Source organism: Dendrobium catenatum, unplaced genomic scaffold (assembly GCF_001605985.2).
Source record: "Dendrobium catenatum unplaced genomic scaffold, ASM160598v2 original_scaffold_117410, whole genome shotgun sequence".
Taxonomy (NCBI): Eukaryota; Viridiplantae; Streptophyta; class Magnoliopsida; order Asparagales; family Orchidaceae; genus Dendrobium; species Dendrobium catenatum.
Window position 1 is genome coordinate 122,532 of NW_021435845.1, and position 22,835 is coordinate 145,366.

General features: G+C 33.5%; 1 protein-coding gene across 1 annotated transcript in view; it reads left to right on the forward strand.

The window, feature by feature from the left end:
* The window catches only part of LOC110109086, a 44,208-nt gene extending 33,681 nt beyond the window's left edge, over positions 1-10,527 (forward strand). Inside the window, exons 5-8 of the mRNA XM_020839989.2 lie at positions 3,084-3,215; positions 3,310-3,413; positions 3,507-3,625; positions 9,934-10,527. Coding sequence (XP_020695648.1) covers positions 3,084-3,215; positions 3,310-3,413; positions 3,507-3,625; positions 9,934-10,000 — 422 coding nt within the window. The 3' untranslated portion in view covers positions 10,001-10,527. The remainder of the gene's footprint in view (positions 1-3,083; positions 3,216-3,309; positions 3,414-3,506; positions 3,626-9,933) is intronic.
* The last annotated feature ends 12,308 nt before the right edge of the window (positions 10,528-22,835 follow it).

The window sequence follows — 22,835 nt, forward strand, 5'->3', positions numbered from 1 at the left end:
GGTGGGGGTGGGGGTGCGGGTGGGAGAAGAAGGCAAGAGGAGGATTGAGGGAGGGTGGTTGAGGCTTAGAGAGAGGACAAAGGGCAACCGCCATGGTTAGTTTCAATATTCAAGCATAATTGCCTACATCTCATTGTGGGCAAGCTTCCCTTGCTAAGTGCTGGACGAGTACATCCTGAAGGGAGTATTGCTTATTAACTATGGACATCTTCATATGTGATTTTAATGCTAAAAAGAAAATTAAATTGCATGGTAGTACAGGATTATAATAATTTAGGATCAAACTTTTAGTGCATTACATTATGATTCTTTCCTCCTTAAAAACTGTATAACTAATTGCATGATACCAAAATCTATGTAGCTCTTTTAAAGATACTTTCATGAGTAGTAGTTGACACGTAAGTTGCAATTCTATTCTACCAATTTATATTTTAGTTAATTAAACATCATCATGCCTAACAAAAAATTAATGTTATCATAAAATTCATTTAGATGAGTTCAATTTTCTTTTCTTATTAGAATTTTGTGGTTTCATATGAAATTGTGATGTCTAGAAGGATAAAATACTCAAATTTGTAGGCAAGAGGAGGATTAAGGGAGGGTGTTTGGGGCTTAGAGAGAGGACAAAGAACAACCACCATGGTTAGTTTCAATATTCAAGCATAATTAAAAATACAATCCGAGGCATCCACTATAAAAAAGGTTCGTTCTTGACTAAAGCAAAAAAAAAAGGCAATAATGATAATGACCATTATATTGTACTTGCAAGACAGGCATACAATGACATGCATTAGCATGATAACAAATCATACAAGTGCTTTCATAATTTTGATTTGAGAAAGATAGTCAAATTTTGATGATCCTACTTCTCCCCCTTAACGAAGGCTTGCCTATGGTCTCACTGTCGGCAAGCTGCCCTTGCTAATTCCTGGATAATTGATTCCTGAAGGGAGTTTTTCTTATTAACTATGGACATCTTCATATGTGAGTTTAATGCTAAAAAGAAAATAGAATTGCATGGTAGTACGGGATTATAATAATTTAGGATCAAACTTCAATGATTCTTTTCTGCTTAAAATTTCTATAATTAATTGCATGCTACCAAAATCTATGTAGCTCTTTTAAAGATACTTTCATTATTAGCAGTTGACACTAAATTGCAAATCTATTCTACTAATTTATATTTTAGTTAATGAAACGTCATCATGCCTAAAAAAAAACCAATATTATCATACAATTCATTTAGATGAGTTCATATTTCTTTTCTCAATAGAATTTTGTGGTTTCATTTGAAATTGTGACATATAGAGCCATAAATTACTTCATTTATGCTCGTTTATTCTTATTTAAAACTGTGTCATTTATAAGAGCACTTGTTGTCCTTTATAATTTTTTTGTCCCACTTATAAGGATACTTATAGAGGGACATTGTGTAATTCTTGGACATCTCGCAAATGCTTGGGTGCTCAATGACATCATGTCACATTCCATCAATGTTGTTAATAGTGTGCTTGAGAAGCGAAGTGATGGATTAGACGTATGCATCGTTGCGTTGTTAAGTGCAAGATTATAGCACATTTGTTGGTTTGTTTTGTCATATTGCATCATAACATCATGCACCTAACTTTTCCTTAGAGCGAAATCCATGTATGGATTTCATAGTCCGGTTCAACATCAATAATAATAATAAGTACAATCCTTTATTTTTTTCTCAATATTTCTTGTTTTTGTTGAGTCATTGTTCATTAGTTGTCCTTTTTCTCCAATTGGAACTAGTTATTTCTTGTTCTTTTCATCACACTTACTCCCCTGATAAGTTTTTACTAGTTCTTGTTGATTGTGCTATTTACCTCTCGCTCACAAACTTTTCTTGAGAATGCTTCTTGATGTCTTATCTTCACACACTCATTTCACTATAACTCTCTCTCGATCTCTAATTAGTCACTTAATTTAATGAGTGTATTCTTGATTTTAAAATATTCTTACATCATTTTATTATGTATATCATTTATACCTTTTTTTGGCTTATGAATAGTTGAGAATTACTTTGTATTTGCTAAAATTACTTGATGTGGTTCAAATCTGATTAATTATATAATTATTGTATGCACATAATATATACATATATAATATGCAACTCAAGAATGCTCTAGTCAATGAAAGTGCCGCTTTGCTTTGTACTTTGCTCATTCTTTGCTCATTGAATGTACCGCTTAACTTTGCGCTTTGCTTATTGAAGAAAAAATTAAACACGCATGCATTACATTTCACTTTGAAAAATCTTCATTCCATGTGGCTTCCTTTTTTTTTTAATTATTCAAATAATTTTAGGAGCTCTCGAGCACTTGTTGAATACCTCTTTAGGCATAATACATAGACCTTTTAAGTATAAATTCGACATAATCTATACCATTCAAACTAAATTATCTCAACTGAATCTCATATAAAGTTAAACTCATTCTCTTTAAATATTCAATCAACTTGTTGTAGGTTTTGTGCTTCATAGAGTTTTGTTTATGTTTTTACTTCACATCAATTTGTGTTTTCATATAGGTGTTATATTGCACACTCATGAAGCCCAAATATAATGTTAAGCAAATTGTGAACCCTTCTAAAAGGCTTTAATGATGATGTCAGATACTTAGCCACATGGATTCTTAAAATCATATTTACAAAGGACCAAAAAAATCCATTTATACACATTGTGCTGTCCTGCTGTTCTACGATGTTTATGCTTGAGGACTCCCACATTTCTATTTTCTTCCTGATGCAGGACTCTAATAACTAGATCACTAACTCAATACTTAGTTTTATTGTATGCCTACGGTTTGTCTATGGAATTTAAGTTGCTTTTCAAGTGTAATATGAAAAGTGCTGTTAGCAAATATTAATTTGCCATTTTTTTAGTTCAAATAAAGACTGCTATTTTGATAAGTTTGAGCTAATTTTGAGTATAGTTCGTCTAATCTTGTTTTATCCATCTTCTTTCAATCAAAATGTAATGGAATGAGAAAATTGCTCTTGCAACTTGTTGTGCCCATTAGTTATTCACTTCTGAAATGCTTCTACGTTTCTTGTAAAAGAGGCTGATTTGAAGCGTGAGCTGGAGAGGAGGGAACAGGAAAGAAAAAAGAATCAGAAAATTGATTTAGCTTCTGGATGTACACAACCTGGTGGAGTTGCTCAAGCTTTGAAGACTAATGCACATATCCCGGGTATAATAGTTGGCATCTTTCCTTAATGGAAATATTCAAGTTCCACAGGCAACTCTTACTGATATTATGCCACCTGTCTATCATTGTATTACAGCTGCAGGCATTTCATCTATTCTCGGTTGTTCTTTGCCGCCAAATTCCACAACTGGGGATGCTTCAAGGGACATCCGTACAAATAAGAAGTCAAAGTGGGACAAGGTACTCTACCGCAGGCACTTTTATTATGTAATTCTTAATTATTAAAATGTATACTGATAATATTGTATTTGCTTGTCAACTTCATTGTCTTAGGTTGATGGTGATGCTAAAATTCCATTGCCTTCTGGAGGGCATGATAATCCTCCTAGCGCCAGTGTGCATGCAAGTCATTTATCTGCTGCCAATGCTGGTACTGGATATAGTGCTTTTGCGTAAGTCTTTCCATACACTCTGATTGATTGATATTTTCGGCATTTAGAGTTCATTTATGCACCAGTTATGCATTATCTGTATTTCAAAGTCGTGTTAGTCTTTATAGTCCTCAGCTTGTTAAGGTAACCGTTAGCATTTTATTCTGAGTGATATTCTCTATTTTCCTCTATAATATTAATCAAGTTGATTATCCAGCGTTCTTTAATAATGTACTAATCCGTATTGTATTGTCAAGGTCTTAGTTTATTGCAACTCATTTGTCTCTTACAGAGATTACATAAGTACAAGAGTGTAGCTAGTGTTTTTAAGCAGGGCAACCTCAAATATTACTTGAAGTTTTTTAGCGTCGGTCCTACAGTAACTCATACTTTGACTTGAATAAATCTTTTAGCTATATCTGCCCTCCAAAACCCTATGCGGAATTAAATAAACTTTTTACTTGAGCAGTTGAGCAACCTCTCCTTAAACTTAAATAATTGAGTTATCTTGGTTTCTTTATGAGTTTGTTTGAAATGTTATGATTATTTGAACTCTTTTGCACAAATCTGATCCGGAACGTAATCTTGATTTGTACAGTATATTCTTATGCTTACACATGCTCATGAGGGTGCACACACAAATATGAAAGAAAATATTCATATACATACCTATATTTAATTTTCAAGCAACCTAGAAGTAATTTCAAACTTGCTACCCTCTGATGTTGCTATTTTGTAGTAGCTTATTAATTCATTTCCTACCATTACTTGCACTCCCATCAACCACTTTATTATCCTAACCACCTTCTATCAGTCCACCAATTACTTTTTTTTATAATTCTTAATTAGCATATATTCCATCATCTTCATTCCTCAATATAATGGGTGAGAGTCATAAATCTTTTGGCGAATGAATCCAAGCTTATGTCATGTAAGTTTTTCTTCTGATCAATAGAATTTCTCCCTTTGTTTCTTTCGATTATATTTTCATTCTTGGGCTACGTTATAATTAGCATTTGAGTGGATTGCTTCGTGTATAAGCTTCAGTATTGACTGTCCACTAGCATTGACTCACTATGATGGTGGACGCTCTTCGCAAAAAATAAAACTTGAAGTTGTTTCTATAATTGAGAAGAGAATGATGTAGTTGTTATATATTAAATTCTTAATTGTAATTCCAGGCATCGCTCAGCCTTCTACCTATCATTTCATTAATCTCAACTTCTATCTGCCTGTAAAAAAAGAAGTAGAAGAGAAAAAGATTATAACAAGAAGTCTTTATCTCAGATCGGCTAGAAGAGAAATCGATTATAAGAAAAAGAGAAATACTCAATGCTCCTATTTGGCCAAAGCTTGGTCCAATATATAGAGGATTACAATGGGGAAAACAAGGAAGAAATAATGAACGTCCTAATAAGAAAGGAAATACAAACGATACAACATTTTATTTAAGCTTGGTCCAAATAACTCAGAAGTTCTACCACCACAGGGATATCTAATTGTTATTCCACATCAATTGATGATCTCTCCCCCTTTTTATCTATTTTGATATGGAATTCACCGATTGATGAACTCATTAGTATATTCCTAGCACCAACTAAGAGGGGCTCACTATAAATTGTCTAAGTTGTATGCTTAGCATTGACATTTTTAGAAAAAAGGGTTGCTAAGATTTTCATCAACCCGAAACTTTAAACGCATTGTTTGTTGTCAACATCATAGCGAATAGTTGGAAATATGAGATGTTGTTAGCCCTTGACTCAAAATTAGGTCCCATGAGATATCAGGCATAACCCACTTGGCTTAATCCTACCTACAATCAATCACCATTTGCCATCTTAGGTCCTTGGGAACCAATGGCTAGTAAAACAATTTTTGACAAGGAAAATAATTTAAATTAATTAAACATAAACTTTGGACTAATGATACGTTGACACATTGAGTCAAATGGATCTAATGAATTGACTTGCCAAGTTCGATTCACTGTTAGGTTTCACATGCTAAATATTATAAATATTTTAGAGGGATATATGAGTAAAGTTTGTTTTATATGGTTGACTATGTTAATGGGAACTAGGATTTAGAAAGATCTTCCATTTATTTAAATATTTAAATTTTCTTAGAAGTCAAAAGATGGTAAAAATTACAAAAAAAATGGAATATTATTTGTATAGAATCAGCTTTGGTGTATTGCCTAAATTTTTTTTTTAGTTCACTAAAGAGAGACAATGCAGCAAAAGTCTTTAAATTCACTAATATGTATGCGGTATGCTAAGACATCAATGAATATTCAGAATCTAAATTGTTATGAGTGTCATTAAGGGAATCAAAATGATCGAAATATTCTCTGAGGCTCAAATTTGAATTGCTGATACGGTTCTTCCTAAACCATTCAAACCGGCCCCGCCTGGGCCGGTTCAACTCTACAGGAGGCGGGCTAAGCCGCCTTCTTAAACAAGCCGCCAAGGCTTGTGGCCCCCCCTAGGGCGGAAATTAGAGAAAAGGAAGGGGGCGGCTAGCACATTGGGAAACTCTTTTGAATTTGGTTTATTCTAGGAAGGTTTTTTATTAGGAAGTTATCTATTTAAAAGAAGAGGGAGATTAGGGTTATGGCATGCATGCTTTGAGTTGTTCTCTTGGAGTTTTCCTTGGCGTCTTGGGCTCTAGACTCATCGTCTAGAGCTTGGGAGAGAACGATCCTCCTCTCGAATTAAGGATCAATTATATCTTGCTTTGTGTTTGCTTTATTTTGATTACCTTATTACAATCTATCTTTTTGGATTGATTTCATCCAGATTTTTGCATTATTCTCGTTGTTTTTACCAATTATTGCTAGGGTTGCTTGCGAACTCAAGTATTTCCAATCAAATTGGTATCAGAGCAAGTCTTGGGACCGTTGGTGGGCTGATTTTGACAAATTTCAGCCACTGAATTTTGGCTGGTGAAGGAGAAAGTTGCTGTTTTTGTGCTCCAAATCCAGATTTTTTTGAATCTATAAAAATCTGGATAGAGATGGAGGTCAAGAAAGTGGATGGGCTGGAAGAAAGACTTGAAGGGGGGAGATGAACCAAATCAAGATAACAGTGGAGGACAGGATTTCCTCAATGGAAGAAAATGTTAGAAATCCACAACCAAACGTCGGCTTAAGTGGCAAAAGGGTTAGAACTTAGAAGGGAAAAACAAGAATTCTAAAAAAATCTCTAAAATTATAGAATGCTTTTTGTTGGGATGAGTTGATAAAGTTTTATTTTTCTCATTATTTGAATATTTGTAGGTTCTTCATAAGAAAATTGGAAAAAAAAAAAACTTTTAAAGTAGATTGAATCCTTTGACCAATGGCCAAGAAGATTTTTCTACACGATCAGTTCAAGATCAGCTTTGATGCATCACCTCAAAAGATGTTTTAGCACACAAAAAAGAGTGATGATGCAACAAAAGTTTTTAAATGCACCAATAGGCATTTAAAGGCATCAATGAACTCTGAAGAACATTAGATTTACTCCTTAGACCTATGGCTAATCCATGATTAGTTTAAAATTAGCTTTAGTGTATTATCTCAAAAGATGTTTTAGCACACCAAGAAGAGTGATGATGCAACAGAAGTTTTTAAATGCACCAATATGCATGCAAAGGCATCAATGAACTATCATAAAGCTGGAATTGTTAAGAGTGTCCTCGAGGTAATCAGCATGACTGAATGTACTCAAAATTAATATAAACTTTACGTTTTGATTTGTAAAACTCTAAGGCCTCCAAAGGAGGATTTTATTTTTTAATATTCTCCAAAGGAGGATTTAGAAAATTGGTCAATATGTCTAAAAATTACTTAATATGATATTTATAAATTTTATTGTCGCATTTCAAAATTGTAACAAATTATGAAAATCCCTTGATTTACCTAGTGGTTAAATATTAATTTGGTTGATTCTGCAATATCGTTGAGAACCTCAACTCGACCTAATTGGTTCCCAATTCTGATTTAAATGACCATATTTAAGCATTTTCCTTCTATTTTAAGCCCTTCACCACTTGCCAGTAAATAAAACTAAAGATTTTTCATGAAATTCACCCTTTGGTTCAGTCCTTATGAAATTGAAACCCATGACTCCTAATGTGGTACCCATCAATCTCAGCTTAGACTCACTAACTCAAATGCTATAATAGTCCCACAAGCTCTTTGAGTTGAACTTATATTGTTCCTATTAAGGCTCCTTGACTTTTTTGATTAGGTGCCACCCGATTAAATTCTAGAGTATAGTACTGTGCAATCTTCATAAGGTTTATACCTTTCCTGCTCCTGATTCAGAAGCAATATAATTGGACACGTAATTAATGTCATTTGCACAAGTACTACATAAAGAGCAAAGTTGAGCAATCTTATTAATTGAGAGTCCTCTTCCGGTATCAATGAGTAATTAATGTGGAGATTTTATGCCAATAGGTAGCCTTGAATCCCCGAGTTACATGGAGTTCCGATCATAAAGTAAAATCTGTTCATAAAAAACACTTTCTTTTGAAAACTTCAGGTCTCAATGTATGAAGTCCACTCTTATTAAACAAGTATTAGTGAGCTTATTATAAAAAAGTTTCCGGAATTCATGATTTGTTTTGTAACCTAATTATTGTTTAATCACTAATTGGCTATTTAAGAACATAATTGGAACTTTTATATTCTTAGTCAGTCGTCAAATAATTATTTATTAAAAATTTCTCTAATCACAAAGTAGTTAACCCTAATAAACACCTTAATTGATTGCTCATTCATCCAGCAAACATTAATAGTATATTAATTGTCTTTATAGTTGATTAAGTATTATGGATTGTGATAAATGGCCCAACTACTAAGCATGTAATACGTATAATTTTTTTAATCCAACGTACTAATAGATTACTTGAGATTAACTTTTATTCCCATAAAACAAATTAACTCCGATAAGTCCCAATTTACTTTCTTTGTATTATTTTTATTATTAGTTTTTAACTTTAGATAACTGAATCCCACTTGACAACCTATTAACCTGTAGTCTTTTTGACAAATTGATGTTCTTGTAGACAAGTTAATGCATATAACCTACCTAAAGACTTTATTTAACTTTCATCTACTTAAATGCTGCTCATTTTTTCAAGTATGAAGCTCTTTTTTTGGCCAAATATGGTGGTTGAATGTTCATTTATCAGCTCATCTTCCTTCATGGCTTGAACTCTCAGGTCCTTGTTAGACCGGTCTAGCCGGTCCTAGGCAAAGGGCCGTCTCAGGTTTACATGAGGCGGACCAAGCAGGTCTGCACCTTGGGAATTGCCGCCCAAGGCAAATTGGGGGGCCCACTAGGGAATCCCATTAGGAAGGAGCGGGCGGCTAGGGCCGTAGAGGGATTTGGTTTGTGTTATTTAATTGTATGCTGTAAATAAGAAGGGAGAGTTAGGGTTAATGGAAGGGAAAATTGTTGTTTTTGGTACTTGGAGTCTTGGACTCTAGCAGAGTCTAGGGATAGGGAGAGATAGATCCTCCTCTCGAATTGAGGACCAACTGTATTTTGGTATTTTCCTTCCGTTATATTTGACTATTGCAATAAAATTGCTGTTTTCTGGTTTTTTCTCGGAGTTTGGTGGATTTTTATCGCCATTTTTCCAAGATTGATAGGTTTTCACTTGAGATCTTCAAGTGTTTCCTATCAGTCCTTTGCATGGTTCCACTGAACTTTAGTATAGTTTAAACTTCACTCCAATAAGCATGTCAGATTTTAATCTAGTTGGTAACTTTGATCGTTTTGGGCTTGTGTGTGTTGAACTTGATTAGGCTTGTTCATCCAATCTTTTGATTTGGTGAGAATTTTCAGCATGTTGTTTTATTAATTTGGGATATTATAGGGTTTCTTCTGTGACTGATATAGTTTTGCGAAAGAGATTGCCAAATAAATATAAAATTGTCCTGTTCTATGGCATTGCTTCTGAAAGATTTAGAACCTGTTTTTGGGACCGCTGTAGTGTTTTATGAAGTTGGTTATGAAGTTATTATGGGAAAAGCAATTCAACTATTCTTGTCACAAAAAATAAATTTTCACCACAAAAAATTCTAAAAAACTGTGAGAAAATACTATCAGCCAAATAAAATTATAATTATTATTTGAAAAACAAAACAGATAGAAAGTTGTCCCAAACTGACCATTAACCAAAGGCTTAGAAAATTAACCAAGACGCATGGCTGCTTTCAGATCTACAACTCTCAGCTCACTATGACCAAAGAATTTTTGTCAAAATTAACACGTAGCATCATCACTATTGTTGTGACTCCCATTTCCTCTCTTTTCTGATGGAAATTCTACTTGCAGGCAACTGAAGAGAAGAGAAGCCGAGGAGAAGAAGTCCAGTGAGAGAAAATTTGACAAGAGGTCATGACTAATTTTATCTCATTTGTTATTGTTTGAAAGTCCCCCATGTCAGTGAATATCCTTATCTAAGGGTGCATTTGATTTTTTTTTTCTTTTTGTGGCATAATATTTTCATCTTCTGATTCTGTATTCCCTCAGTAAGATCTGTAACCAATTCATTTCAAGAAACGCTGCAGAATGTTGAGCCATTTGTGGCACTGTAACTGACGTTGGGCTTGTTAGGGAGAGATAACTCTATTATGCTCCAGTAGAAGATAATGGTTGCATATAGGTGAGGAGTGCGGACGGGGAGAACCGTCCGCACAAGCATGGGGTACCGGCACTCGGTACTGCTGGATACCGTTGGGTACTCAGTACTTGTGCGGACGGTGCGCACTCCGCACTTAATAATTTTTCTGCATTATTATAGGCTCTGATGTAAGGTCAGTAAATTACTTTTGCTCTTATGGTGCTAGAAGAAATCATCTTTTTGTTAGATGAGGTGTACAGTGACAATTTCTATTATTAAAGCTACTGTGGACTGGTGTTGGAATCCATCTTATGTTACTATTTTTTCTTTTTATTGTTCACTATTCGAAACATTGTAGACAAATTTTAGATGGTTTGTTGTTTAAAAAAAAAATAAATGATCCGAGCAGCAGTGAAGGACCACTACTTCATTACTGTACTTTTCTCAATTCCATTGGGTGTTCTTAGGTTTTTTTTTTTTTTTTTTTTTTTTTTTTTTAATTTTTTTAAGTTTTTTTTTTTTAGAAAATTTTATTAATATTTTTAAGATCATTTTTTAAGTACAAAAATTTCTTGAGCCTTAGGCTTTGTATTTTTTAAAATATTTTTTTAGTACAATTTTTCTTGAGTCTTAGGCTTCGATTGCGGTTGATTTATTACTGTTTCTTAAAGTAATTCTTTAGTATAAAAATTAAAATTTTTTAACTAAAGAGCTGTTTTAAAAAACAATAAGAAAATCATTTCAAACGAAGCCTTAATTTAGAATGTGTAAATGCATGGTGTAGTGATTGAATTTTCTTTTTGAAAATCATTAGAAGTCGGGTTCGAGTGGTGGTCATGTAAAAAAAAAAATCTTAATGTAGAAGTTTTTAAGAATTTTTTTGTTTTTTTAAATAGCAAGTCATAATAAAAATAAAAATATATATTCATTTCAAATAACAACATATTTAAAATAATAATTATTATTAAAAAAATAAAAAAAGGCACTGCTGACCATTCACACACTCAAAAAGCGTCTACACTCACCCTTCATTTTAATGATGTTAATGACCTCTTTTAGTTAATTGATAGCTCTAATCCCCAATATTATGATAGTGATAAACAAATTATTCTCCAAATACTATTTTCATATCCATAAGAAGAAAGCCCCTCATAATTGAATTCCTTAAAACATCAAGAAAGCTGCAGGAATATGTTGAGAAGGAAAGGCAGGCCTCCTAGCTTTTTGTTTAATTAATTAGTGTACAACATGACATGAAAGTAACCTTTGAAGAGTGAAGAATGAGATCTCCCAACAAACAAATCCTCTCAATCCTGCAAGCAGCAACAACCTACAGCTATGTAGCCATCTTCCAATGGAGTGATTATTGTGTCCGGACACCGAACGTGTCCAGAGACCAATACAAATACGTCACATCATTAGGCGCTCAGTACCGACAGCAATACAAGTCGGTACCGCTCGGTACCGTTTCCGGACACTAACTTTTCCTTCCAATGGCCATTTCTTCTTCTTCTTTTTAATGTAAACCCACATACTACATCTCAAAGCTCATGCACAACATTAATGCATTTAAAAGACACGGCTTAATTACCTTATTAAAGTTTCGTTTATGATAACTTTCTTACTGTTTTTTTTAAGTAGCTTTCTAGCATGAAAATTTCTAAGTTCAAGAAAATTTTGTACTAAAAAAATGCTTTAGAAAGCAGGAAAAAAGCTATTTCAAGTAAGAGCGTAAATCATAAAAATTTTGACGTTGAAAGAGATATATCACCAACTCTATCAACAAGAAAACAACAATATTAAATGCAACATCAAATTTTCTACTGATCTGAATGCCAATGCTAATAGAACTACAGGATCATATGGCTTGCTTGCGCAAAGCGCCAACCATAAGCCTCAACACTTAACATTTTGTGTTTATGGATTGTATTGCTAAGTCAAGTGAAGGTCACTATCGTTCTATAGGGAGATAAAGTTTCATTGTCGATTAGAATGTTAAGGCAAGTGAAATTAGGATAGTAGATTTATTAGTTCCGGCCTATATTCAAAATGATAGAAGTAGATCTAAAAAGATTATGACTTTGTTTGAGATGGCTTTTCTATTGCTTCTTAAAGCAGCTTTCTAGTACCAAATTTTAATTTTGTTATTATAAAACTACTTTAAGAAGCAGTAAAATAACCATCCCAAACGAAGTCTAAGGGACGACTTTCTCATTGCTTCTTAAAGCAGCTTTTTAGTATAAAAATTTTATTTATTGTACTAGAAAGCTGCTTTAAGAAGCAGTAAAAAAGCTGTCCCAAACGAAGCCTATATTAGAAAGTGTTAAAATTGATTTTTTTTATTATATTTAAATGAGAATTTAATTTTTTTAATAGGATATAATAAATAAAAATGACTCATGTAACATATCTCATGTAATATGATAATAATTTTTTATTTTTGTTATAATAAAATCAACATATTAATGTGTCATTTTATTTGCTGCAAATAAAATACGCTTATTTTCTATTTATTATAATCCATATTTTTTATAGTATGAAGAATCCAATTTATTGTTGGAGTATTCTAAATCATTACGTCTTATGTCTGAAAATTAAAATTCTTATTTTTTATAGTTCAACACTTTTAAGGCTTGCAATTAAATAATTATTATATTATTTAATTTTCGCTCATAACTTCAAATTTTTTAGCTAAAAAATCACTTTGTTTATTAAAATATAGTATAATTTTGATTATATCAATCTCTATCATGACATGAAAGACCTCTCTTGCCTTAAATATCATTTTAGGAATAGAATATTTATATAATATGATTTTATAGTGCTAATTTTGTCAATAACCAACCTAACATAATTCGTCTATCCTCCATTTATAGTTGTCATGTGTTTTCACTCGAACGACAAACAAAAATGCATTTTGCTTTTTCTCTCCGTTGTGAGCAGTGCAACCCCGATATTGATGCCGTATTGTTCAAAACACGAAAATGACATTCGGTTTGTCCTTCGTTTGGACGCTCTCCACTAATTTAAATTTGAGAATATTGTTTGACTGGAGATGGTCTAAATACTTTGTTAAGCAATTTTCATGAGTCTTCACCCAAATGTCAAACATAAGCGCATTTTGGGTTCTTTCCGTTGTGAGCAGTGTCCCAAAATTGGTGTCGCATTGTTCAAAACACAAAAACAGCATTCGATTTGCCGTTCGGCTGGACAGCCGCCGTTTATGTAAATCGGAGATAGGCTAAATACTTTGTTGAGCATTGAATTTTTTATATGCAACTCTATATTTTTATGATATTTTGAGTAATATTTTAATTTTATCTTGTGATTTTTTTTATTTTTTTTTGCATTTAATGACTCTTCAACTAATTTTCCAAAAAAAGAAAAAATCCTCCAACGACCATTTCTTCACAAAGTACAAAGAGCCTCAAAGATTACTGACCCCCACCTATCAAAGCAGTCCACACAACGAAGCCTTTTGACGTATCAGCCACCCATTATTAGTCCCTCTCACGGGGGATAATTTGTAATTAAAAAAGAAGCGTGTGTAAGGCTGCTAATTATGCTTCGTTTCAAAGCAGTTTTTTAAATAAGAAAAAAATTTAATTAAAAAAAATTGTACTAAAAATAAATGGAAACAAAATACTTTTTTATTGTTCTTCAATAATAGCAACTAGAGGGCTTTATGATCCAAAATTTCCCAAAAAAAAAAAAAAAATAGCAACTAGAAATAGTTTAATTTTAACTGTCAGATCAAATTATCAAAGTTTTATTAATTTATGTAGAGATTTTTCCCAATTAGTAATGATATTGTGTTTATTGATGTTAGTTTCGATTGTTTGAATCTACTCTATTGGCGACAATATGAGTCAGTTTAATTATCACTAGCATGTAGTAACATTATTATTGACATGGCCGGGCGATATGGTGTGTTAACGTTATTGTTAATGACATGCATACATTTTGTTGGTATTAGCTGGAGTTTATGTTATTAGTGATGGTGTTTGTTGATGTCAGTGTGGGCAGTGCATGTTAGTCTTATTGGCCACAACATGGATCAAGATTTATATCGACGACGGGTGCTCAGTGCACTAATCTTACTAGTGTAGAATTGAGCTCGTCTGGTAGGCGATGGTAGCAATAAAGTTAATTTGTGCATGTATGAATGCCAATAATATTTGTTGAGCATATTGATGATTGCAGGTATTGACATAACAATGAATGATGAAGTTAGTAGGCTTGGCTTTCGTGCATGCAATTGTCCTTATTGTGATGTCATGTATCGAACTTATTTTGCATAATGTGATGGCAACCAAATGATAGCATTTGAGCAATTTTAATTATAGTGATTGTGTATATTGATCATCTGCTAAAACTCTCTCTAACTTAAAGTCAATAGCCCTTTCATATGGAGGATGAGGGTCCATTATAAATTTTAGGTGTGATTCTTTAATTGTTTTAGCCAAATTCCTTAAGAACTTCATAAAATTGTTTGTGTTGAACCCATTAATCATATAAAATTACTTAGGTATTTAAGTGCAAAAATTCCATCCGATTTAGACAATTCTGAGTATATTGAATTTTTCTCATTGGGTTGCTCTTTTTGGGACGAGCAGGGCAGCTTAGTGGTTGAGCGAAAAAATTCCTCCCCTGGCTCCCATATTCGATCCCTAACGGTCCCAAAAAAAAAAAACTCATAAAAACATATAAGATTGGACAATATATATCCCTTCAAATAATATTAGAAAGTTTTTACTTATACTTTAAATGATTGATTAAATAGGTTGATGATCCATCAATTTATATCAACAATATAAAATTTTCAAATTTCCACTTTCGCTTTGAAAATTACTATGAAAAAAAAATTCATTTTATAATTAATTGAATTATTTTCATTATTAAAACTTACCATTATTTTGCCAGCTACAAGGTAAGATGCATATCCCTCCTGCCAACAGCTGCATCACAACGGCTACTTTTAAAAGGTCCCACCGTCCACAAACAAATTGAATTCTGCCACGCAACTGGTCAAATACATTGGTTCTTTTTCTGGTCTCTCTACTCCTTTCAATACTTTAAAATGCTACCCTCCGTTTCCCCGCCGCATGGCCTCCTCCATCGCACGAAATTCGAAGTATCCATCGATTCGATCTAAATCCGGTACGCAGCTCGAATAGCACACACCGAATCTGTCCACAGGTTCCGTAGAGCTTGATTTTGATGTCCGCGTGTTCAATGATGATTCGGTGCCGTCCATATCAATGCGTGACAGTCCATCTGCCCCGTCGCAGGCTCGGAGCTTTTATTAGTTTGTCTGTTTGGGATTCCTTCCGATAGTTTTCTTCATAAAATTGTTTGGCATATCACCCCTTTTATATCATTCAAATAAATAAAGCTGTACAACCTGTACTCAACTCTTAATTTTAATATAATATATTTATATATAATTTATTCATTTATCTATTTTTTTAATTAAAACAATATAAAGAAGATTATTGTTTCTATTTATTTTTATACCATAATTGAATAATATCATAAATATTTACCCCTAATATAGAGAAGACGCTCCCTTAATCTCACATCATTCAATATAGGTGAGTTAATGAATTTCAGCTTTATAATACTCAGATCGGCCCGGCCGATCGCCAGATCGTCCCGGGACGATCAGACCAAAATTCGATCGTCCCGATCGCCCTGGACGATTCCCAGAACTATTCTCAGGCCGATATTTTCTACAGTGCCGATCGGCCTGGACGATGTCCAAATCGGCCTGGACGATATGTACAGAAAATCACCTGGAGCAAAACTAGGTAAATTCTGGAGCAAAATTACAACTGATCGTCCCAGGACGATCCAGATCGTCCTGGATGATCCTGGAGCAGATTTTTGATATTACACATTGTTACTGGTCACCGCCATCAGCCACCACTGTGAACACCTCAAGATTTCATATTCAGTTTAACATGTTCTGACCTGGTCAAATTTAAGATAATTCAATAATTTTTATATTTAAACCCCTCTACAAGAGTGTTGAGAATATTATATATGTGTGTGTGAGTCCGTATGTATTATGAAGATGATCTTTTGGGTTTTGTTTGCATGTTTGAACATTTGAAATTTTCCCATGGGGTACCACGATGTTATGGTTAGAAGCCCTTGGTGGAAGTGCTCTCGCATTTTTTTTCTTTAATAGGGGTAGCGGTGCGGTGTGTCTTGTAAGGTGGCATCGTGGCGCTAGAGTAAATTTTATATTAAAATATTTGAATCTACTAGTCTATTTCATGTAATTCATTTTGGGCAAACGACTTAGAGATAGAAGAAAATGGATTTTAGTGAGAAATTTTTCATTTTACGTGACATAGATTTATTTTCTTCTCCCAGCCCAATTATGAAAAATGTTCTGGTTGAGGTATGTCACACTTTGTATATTTTAGCTTTAAAAATACATAGATTTTCTATTTTTTTCATTTAATTTTAAATTTTATTTTCAAAATTTTCACCGTATAACTTTTCTTTTGTCATAAAGACAATGATTATAGACATTTAGCTAATTTTTTTTTTTAAAATTTTATATATGCAATTTTGAAATGTGCACTTTTTAACTATTTAATAAATAATTTGAAAGCCAAAAAATAATGATGTACAATTAAAGTCTTGAAATGATATTTTGTGTAATATCTGATAAATTGGTTATATTCTAAAAAAATGAAAAATTATACACTAGTGTATTTTGTTGACTATCGTTATAGCATTATGTGAAATTCTAAAATGACCTTATTTATGCTTTAATTTTTGCAGCGCAATGAATTTTGTGGTTGAGTTATTGAAATGTGTGAATTTGCGGAAGTTATGATGTGTGGTGAAAGTTTTGATACTTAATGCACTGAGTTAAAAAAGGCTTGAGTTTTTGAACATATGATATGTGCTGAGCATTATGATTCATAATGACATGTTTTCTGTTATATACGAAGTGCTACCGATTTTCTTTGTTGTATTACTATCTAATTTTATAATAACTACAAGCATGATTTAATTATGTGCAGTGAATATGTAATATCAGTTTCTGCTCCAGGTTCGTCCGGACGAAGTCGGATCGTCCGGGACGATCGGTACAGGTTGTGCTGAGAAAATCATGTTTGGCTGTTTGGTTCGTCTGGACGAAATCAGGATCATCTGGACGAAAATAAGTCAGTGAACCCTTCGCCGGGGACGATCTTCAATTTTCGTCTGGACGAAATAACTCTCTTCATGGATCGTCCGGTACGAAGCTCGATCGTCCAGGACGATCAGTCTGGATATATATAGAAATGAGATATTTTGAAGAGAGAGAAAAAGTTGAGGAGAGAGAAAAACGAAGGAAAAAGTGGAAAAGTGGATTTTCGGGCGACGCCGAGCTGTTTTCGTCCGAAAAGACTGTTGAGGAAATTGCTGTACGCAAGGTAAGGCACAATCCGAATTTCTCTTGCTGAGCTATGTCAGCTCACTATTGGTTTGTCTTCTAGTTTCAGGGCTGATAGAGAGAAATGACTAGTTGAATAACAATTTCAGGATCCGATTTGAGTCTGTTGAGATATTTCTTTCTTTTAATTTTTATACAATTATGATCAATTTATGACCATGTAATGTAGTTGTACATTCATTTTGAAAATTAATAATAAAAATATTTTTTATTGTGGATGAGTTAATTTTTAGTACACTGGATGTTATTAGTAGCTATGTGTTTATTGTTGTTGTAAAGTTAAAATTCGGATGAAAATTATAAATAATTTCCAAAAACATAGATCTCGGGGTTTGTTTGTTGCAAGTCAACACGATTGGACCTGTCTAGTATGTGGGTCATATCGGGTTGGATTGTGACATTATCTACATCCATCACCTGATACTTGCCACCCTCTGTTGCCCCTGTCGACCATCATTGCCACCGACTACTACAACTCGTCATTGTTACTATCATATTTGAAACTTTATGCAATAAACATTTTGCTTCAAATCAAATAAAATAAATATTCATGTGCATTTAATTTACACTCATTCAAACAACACAAAGATATTTCTTTTAGACTACATTCCTTTTACAACTTTTTTTAGCCAACCAAAGAGCATCTGATAAGGAGCTTCAAATAGTGAATTTTGATTCTCCTATTGGAGAGAGAACATATTGATACTAGAAACTTATTAGATGAATTTAGGAGACTTTAATTTCACAAGTATTTTTGAGTTTATGCATATAGTTTAATTTCCTCTTAATGAGAACATATATCTCAAAAAATTTCCATTCAACTTTAAATAAGAGTTTTATAGTATTTAATTTATTATTATATTTCTTAAAAATGAAAAATATATAAGATATCAAAATATAAACTTCATCATATATACGATATCCCAGTATGAGACCCCTGTTTTTTTTGCCTATTGAGGTTAGGGCTGCAAACGAACCGAGCTGAGTCGAGTATGCGAGTGTTCATTTAATATCAGCTTGTTCAAGTTTGGTTTTTGTTTGTTCGAGCTTTATTATTTGTGTTCATATTTGGTTCATTTAAATTAATGAGTGTTCATATTCGATTCATATTCAGTTCATGTTCGTTCGTTTGGTGCTTATCGAACTTTAAACAAACAAACATGAACATACTATAAACGAGCTCTACTTTTAGATGTTCATTAACTTAACAAACGAGCTTTATCGAGCTTCCTAACAAACGATTACATCAAACATGTTTACAAACATATTTAACGAATTTTTTTTTAACTATCAAACAAACATGATCATGAACATATATATGAAAAAAAAACATTTATAATTGATACGTCATCACAAAATTAGCTTGATCAGGCACGAATCTCGAGGCAAAAACTAGTTGGAGACTTCAAAAATTAAATCCAAGAGCATCCGAACTCCGACTTCAACGAGCTTACAGTCAAATTGAGCGTCTCGGAAATACGAACCCAACAACACCAAGATCGACCCAATCCGAGCCCAAATAAGTCCGAATCAAGAGTTCAAAGCGCTGTCGGAAGGTTCAAACCACAATTTGAGTTACCAAACGGTCTCCGATTTTGACGAACTTATACTCGAATCGAACGGCTCGACGAGACAAATCCAACGAGCCCAAGATCACTAAATTCCGACATCATTAAGGCCTCCAAATGTCCAACGAACGGTGCACGATCGTAGGATTCAATATCGGCCGTCCATTTGACCACTCACTATTCGCCCTTGATCTCACACCTATTTACGGACCATGCCACTCCAGAAAATCTATAAATAGAGCCCTCATTCTTCACAAGAGAGCATCTAAGCAAGAGAGAGAAGAAGAGAAGAGAGGAAGAAGAGAAGGAAGGAGCTCCTCCTCGACAGCCGCCGGACCACCGCTGGACCACCACAGAACCTCGCCGGACCATCGCCGGACCACCACAGAACCTCACCGGACCACCGCCGGACCACCGCAGAAACCTCGCCGGACCACCGCCGGATCACCGCAGGAACCTCGCCGGACCACCGCAGAACCTCGCCAGACCACCACCTTAAGGCCTGACGTTCAGTCCCTAAGTCCTACTGAAGGCCCGACGTCCTGCCAAAGAACAAGGTTAATAAGAGAGGGAGCAAACAAAGCTTAATTTCTAATCAACAATATTAGTTATGGAAGAAAATTAATGTTTGTTAATAACAAGATAAAAAGACTATCTAGATCCAGATTACAACACCACAAAATTCCTCTCAGTCACTCGTCGATCATTATATTTTTCACGCTAAATTAAAGATGCATACTAAAAATTAAGGAGATCTGATCACCACCTCCAAGAATGCTCAATAAACATTTTTCAAACTTTGAGAGGCGATAAAACTCTATTAATCTCACAACTCTTCAATTAACTACTCACCTCGTAGTATTCCATTATTACTTGCTACTACGAAATTCCTAGAATACTTACAGGTTAATGTTGACGCAAACATGGCCTCCTATATCTGTAAAGCTAACCTGTAGAAATCAGAGTAAAGCAAGAAATTGGGAGTAAATCGGATCAAACAATCTACACACTAAGGACCTCACTCCCCAATCATATGGCCTATACGACTAATTTTAGACTTGAGTGCTGTACAACTCACACAATTCAAAATGAGATAAAACTCAACATCAAACCCCTAGTCCACTCTCTCAATCAAATGACTATTGAGTCATACAGCTTGTTCTTCAATTTTAATTATATCCAATAGATATCAAATAATAACCCAATTTTCTTATAAATATAATTAATGTCCATACTCAAATTTGATGAAAAGCACTAAAATATTAAATTAATATCCAAAAACCATCACTCCAATTCAAACATCCAATATACCAAAGAAAGAAAAATATCGCACTTAGTGATATGTCCATAGGACCATATACTTTAGACAAAAAAAAATAATAAACTTACTCCCTCTGAAATAAATTCACCCCCTTTTCTTTTTCTCCTATCCATCACCCTACCAATTTTTAATTCCTATAAATTATGGCTTCCTTCCATATCTTTCTATACAAGGGCAAGAGACAAGAGCCAAATTTTGCATCGAAGAAGAGGGAGAACCATGCTACCTTGCAAGTGACCCCTGCCCCACAATACCACCCAAAAAATTGCACCTACCGTACACAGGCCTCACCCTCACTGAGAAAATAATTCAAAGCTCAAGTGACTTTAGAATACTACTTAGGACTTAATCAATCACAACAATAATAGTACTCAATAGGAAGACATAGGAAATGGTTAGAAACAACCAAAATTTCTAACAATCGAGATCAATTCACCTCATAAACCATAAAACTTTTAATAACCACCAACAACCACACACAGCTGATCAATGATTCACTTCATTATTTAGTTCTTTGTTTCGTGTTGCTTTAATTACTTTCCTATCATGTGACATCTTCCATTTTTTTATATGAAGCCCTCCTCATCTTTTTGAGAAGTCAAAGGGGGAGAACATAGATGTTCAATTTGAGTATCTTATATGAATATAACTCTATTGTATTTTTCTGATTATGTTATTATATTACTCTATAAATAAAAGAGTTCTAAAAGTTAAATATTTTTAATTGAAAATATGGAATTACAAAAAAGAAGAGCGCGCCTATTAAATACTATATCACTAGTGAGCAGGAAGTAGAGATACAAAACCTATTTTACCATATCAACCACACATTAATCTTTCCTCATCCTAAAGGTAACATCTAGATTGCAATCCCGCACAGAACCTTAGTAATGTGATATTGAGAGACAAATATTATGATTGAATATTCTTTGTTCAGTACAAAAAACTGTTTTCACGGATATTCTTTTATCGTTTGAGACTAACATTATTATAAAAACCATACATAGCTCAAGTTACTCGGAAGCTCAAGTACAGATAGAAAATGGAATTGTACGTACAAAATATGTAAATATATTTTCTTTCATTTCCATATATTTCTATCAGTCTCGCCATACTGTCAAAGAGTGCACAATTCGCGCGCATGGTCCATGCACGCGTCACCCAAGGTCTGACACACAATATTTAAAGTTTAATTTTTTGTGTTATATTCATATTATCACTTATTATATATTATATATGATACGATCATATAAAGAGAATATAATTAAAATCAGCTAAATACTAATTAAGTTACTATGAACTAATCATCGCTAACTTGACTCTCATATTGTAAGATTCATTATAAGGTTTACAAAAACAGTCACACTAGATAAAGTTAAGTAAGATAAATTAATAGTAATTAAATTTGAACTACATCATCACTGAACAATGACATTTTTTGGATATACGTAAAATTTGAATCAATACGACTAATTAACCCTAATAATTAGTTCAATTAAACCATAGTTTAATCTAATACCGAGATATTATTATTTTCTATTAGATAACATTCATCGATACAATAACACTGAATGATTGGCTAGTATATATCAGATTTGTCAATACCCCAAAAAGAACCATCCATATACTATATTTAATAGTACTCCAATAATAAATACAGGTGATCCAAACTTTAACATATCAATTAACTATATTGCTTGATCGAAGAAATGGGATAATTGATAGAGATGATTTAGCAATCATCCCAGGAATCATCATACAGATTAGAAGAAGAAAGCAATAACATCGTACCAAGATGACCGTAGATACATTCAGCATAGATTGCTGAGGGGCTCACATAGTTACTCCTAAAACTAGGACTAGCTAACCCTTGCTCTCGGAGCCTTTGTGAGTATACTTAGGTTCTATAGAAGAGGGCTTTAAAGTCAAGTCCTTGAGGTATTACTATCTTCTCTAGGAGAAAGCAAATACACGATTGAGAAGGTACAAACCACAACTATCTTTAGCCGAGGGAAAAAATCAACTTAAACAACAACCCACAAGCAAACCCACCAAAAAACCCAAAACCACACACCGAACGCAACGCGAAAAAAGCAAAAAAAAACACAACCACCATACAAAGAATAAATACACCAAACAACACCACATTAAACCAAACAACATAATAAAAACCTACCAACATATAACAAAGACCACTAACAACCGAAAACACAAAACACACAACAGAAAAAAAAAATAAAAAAACAAACCGAAAACACAAAACCC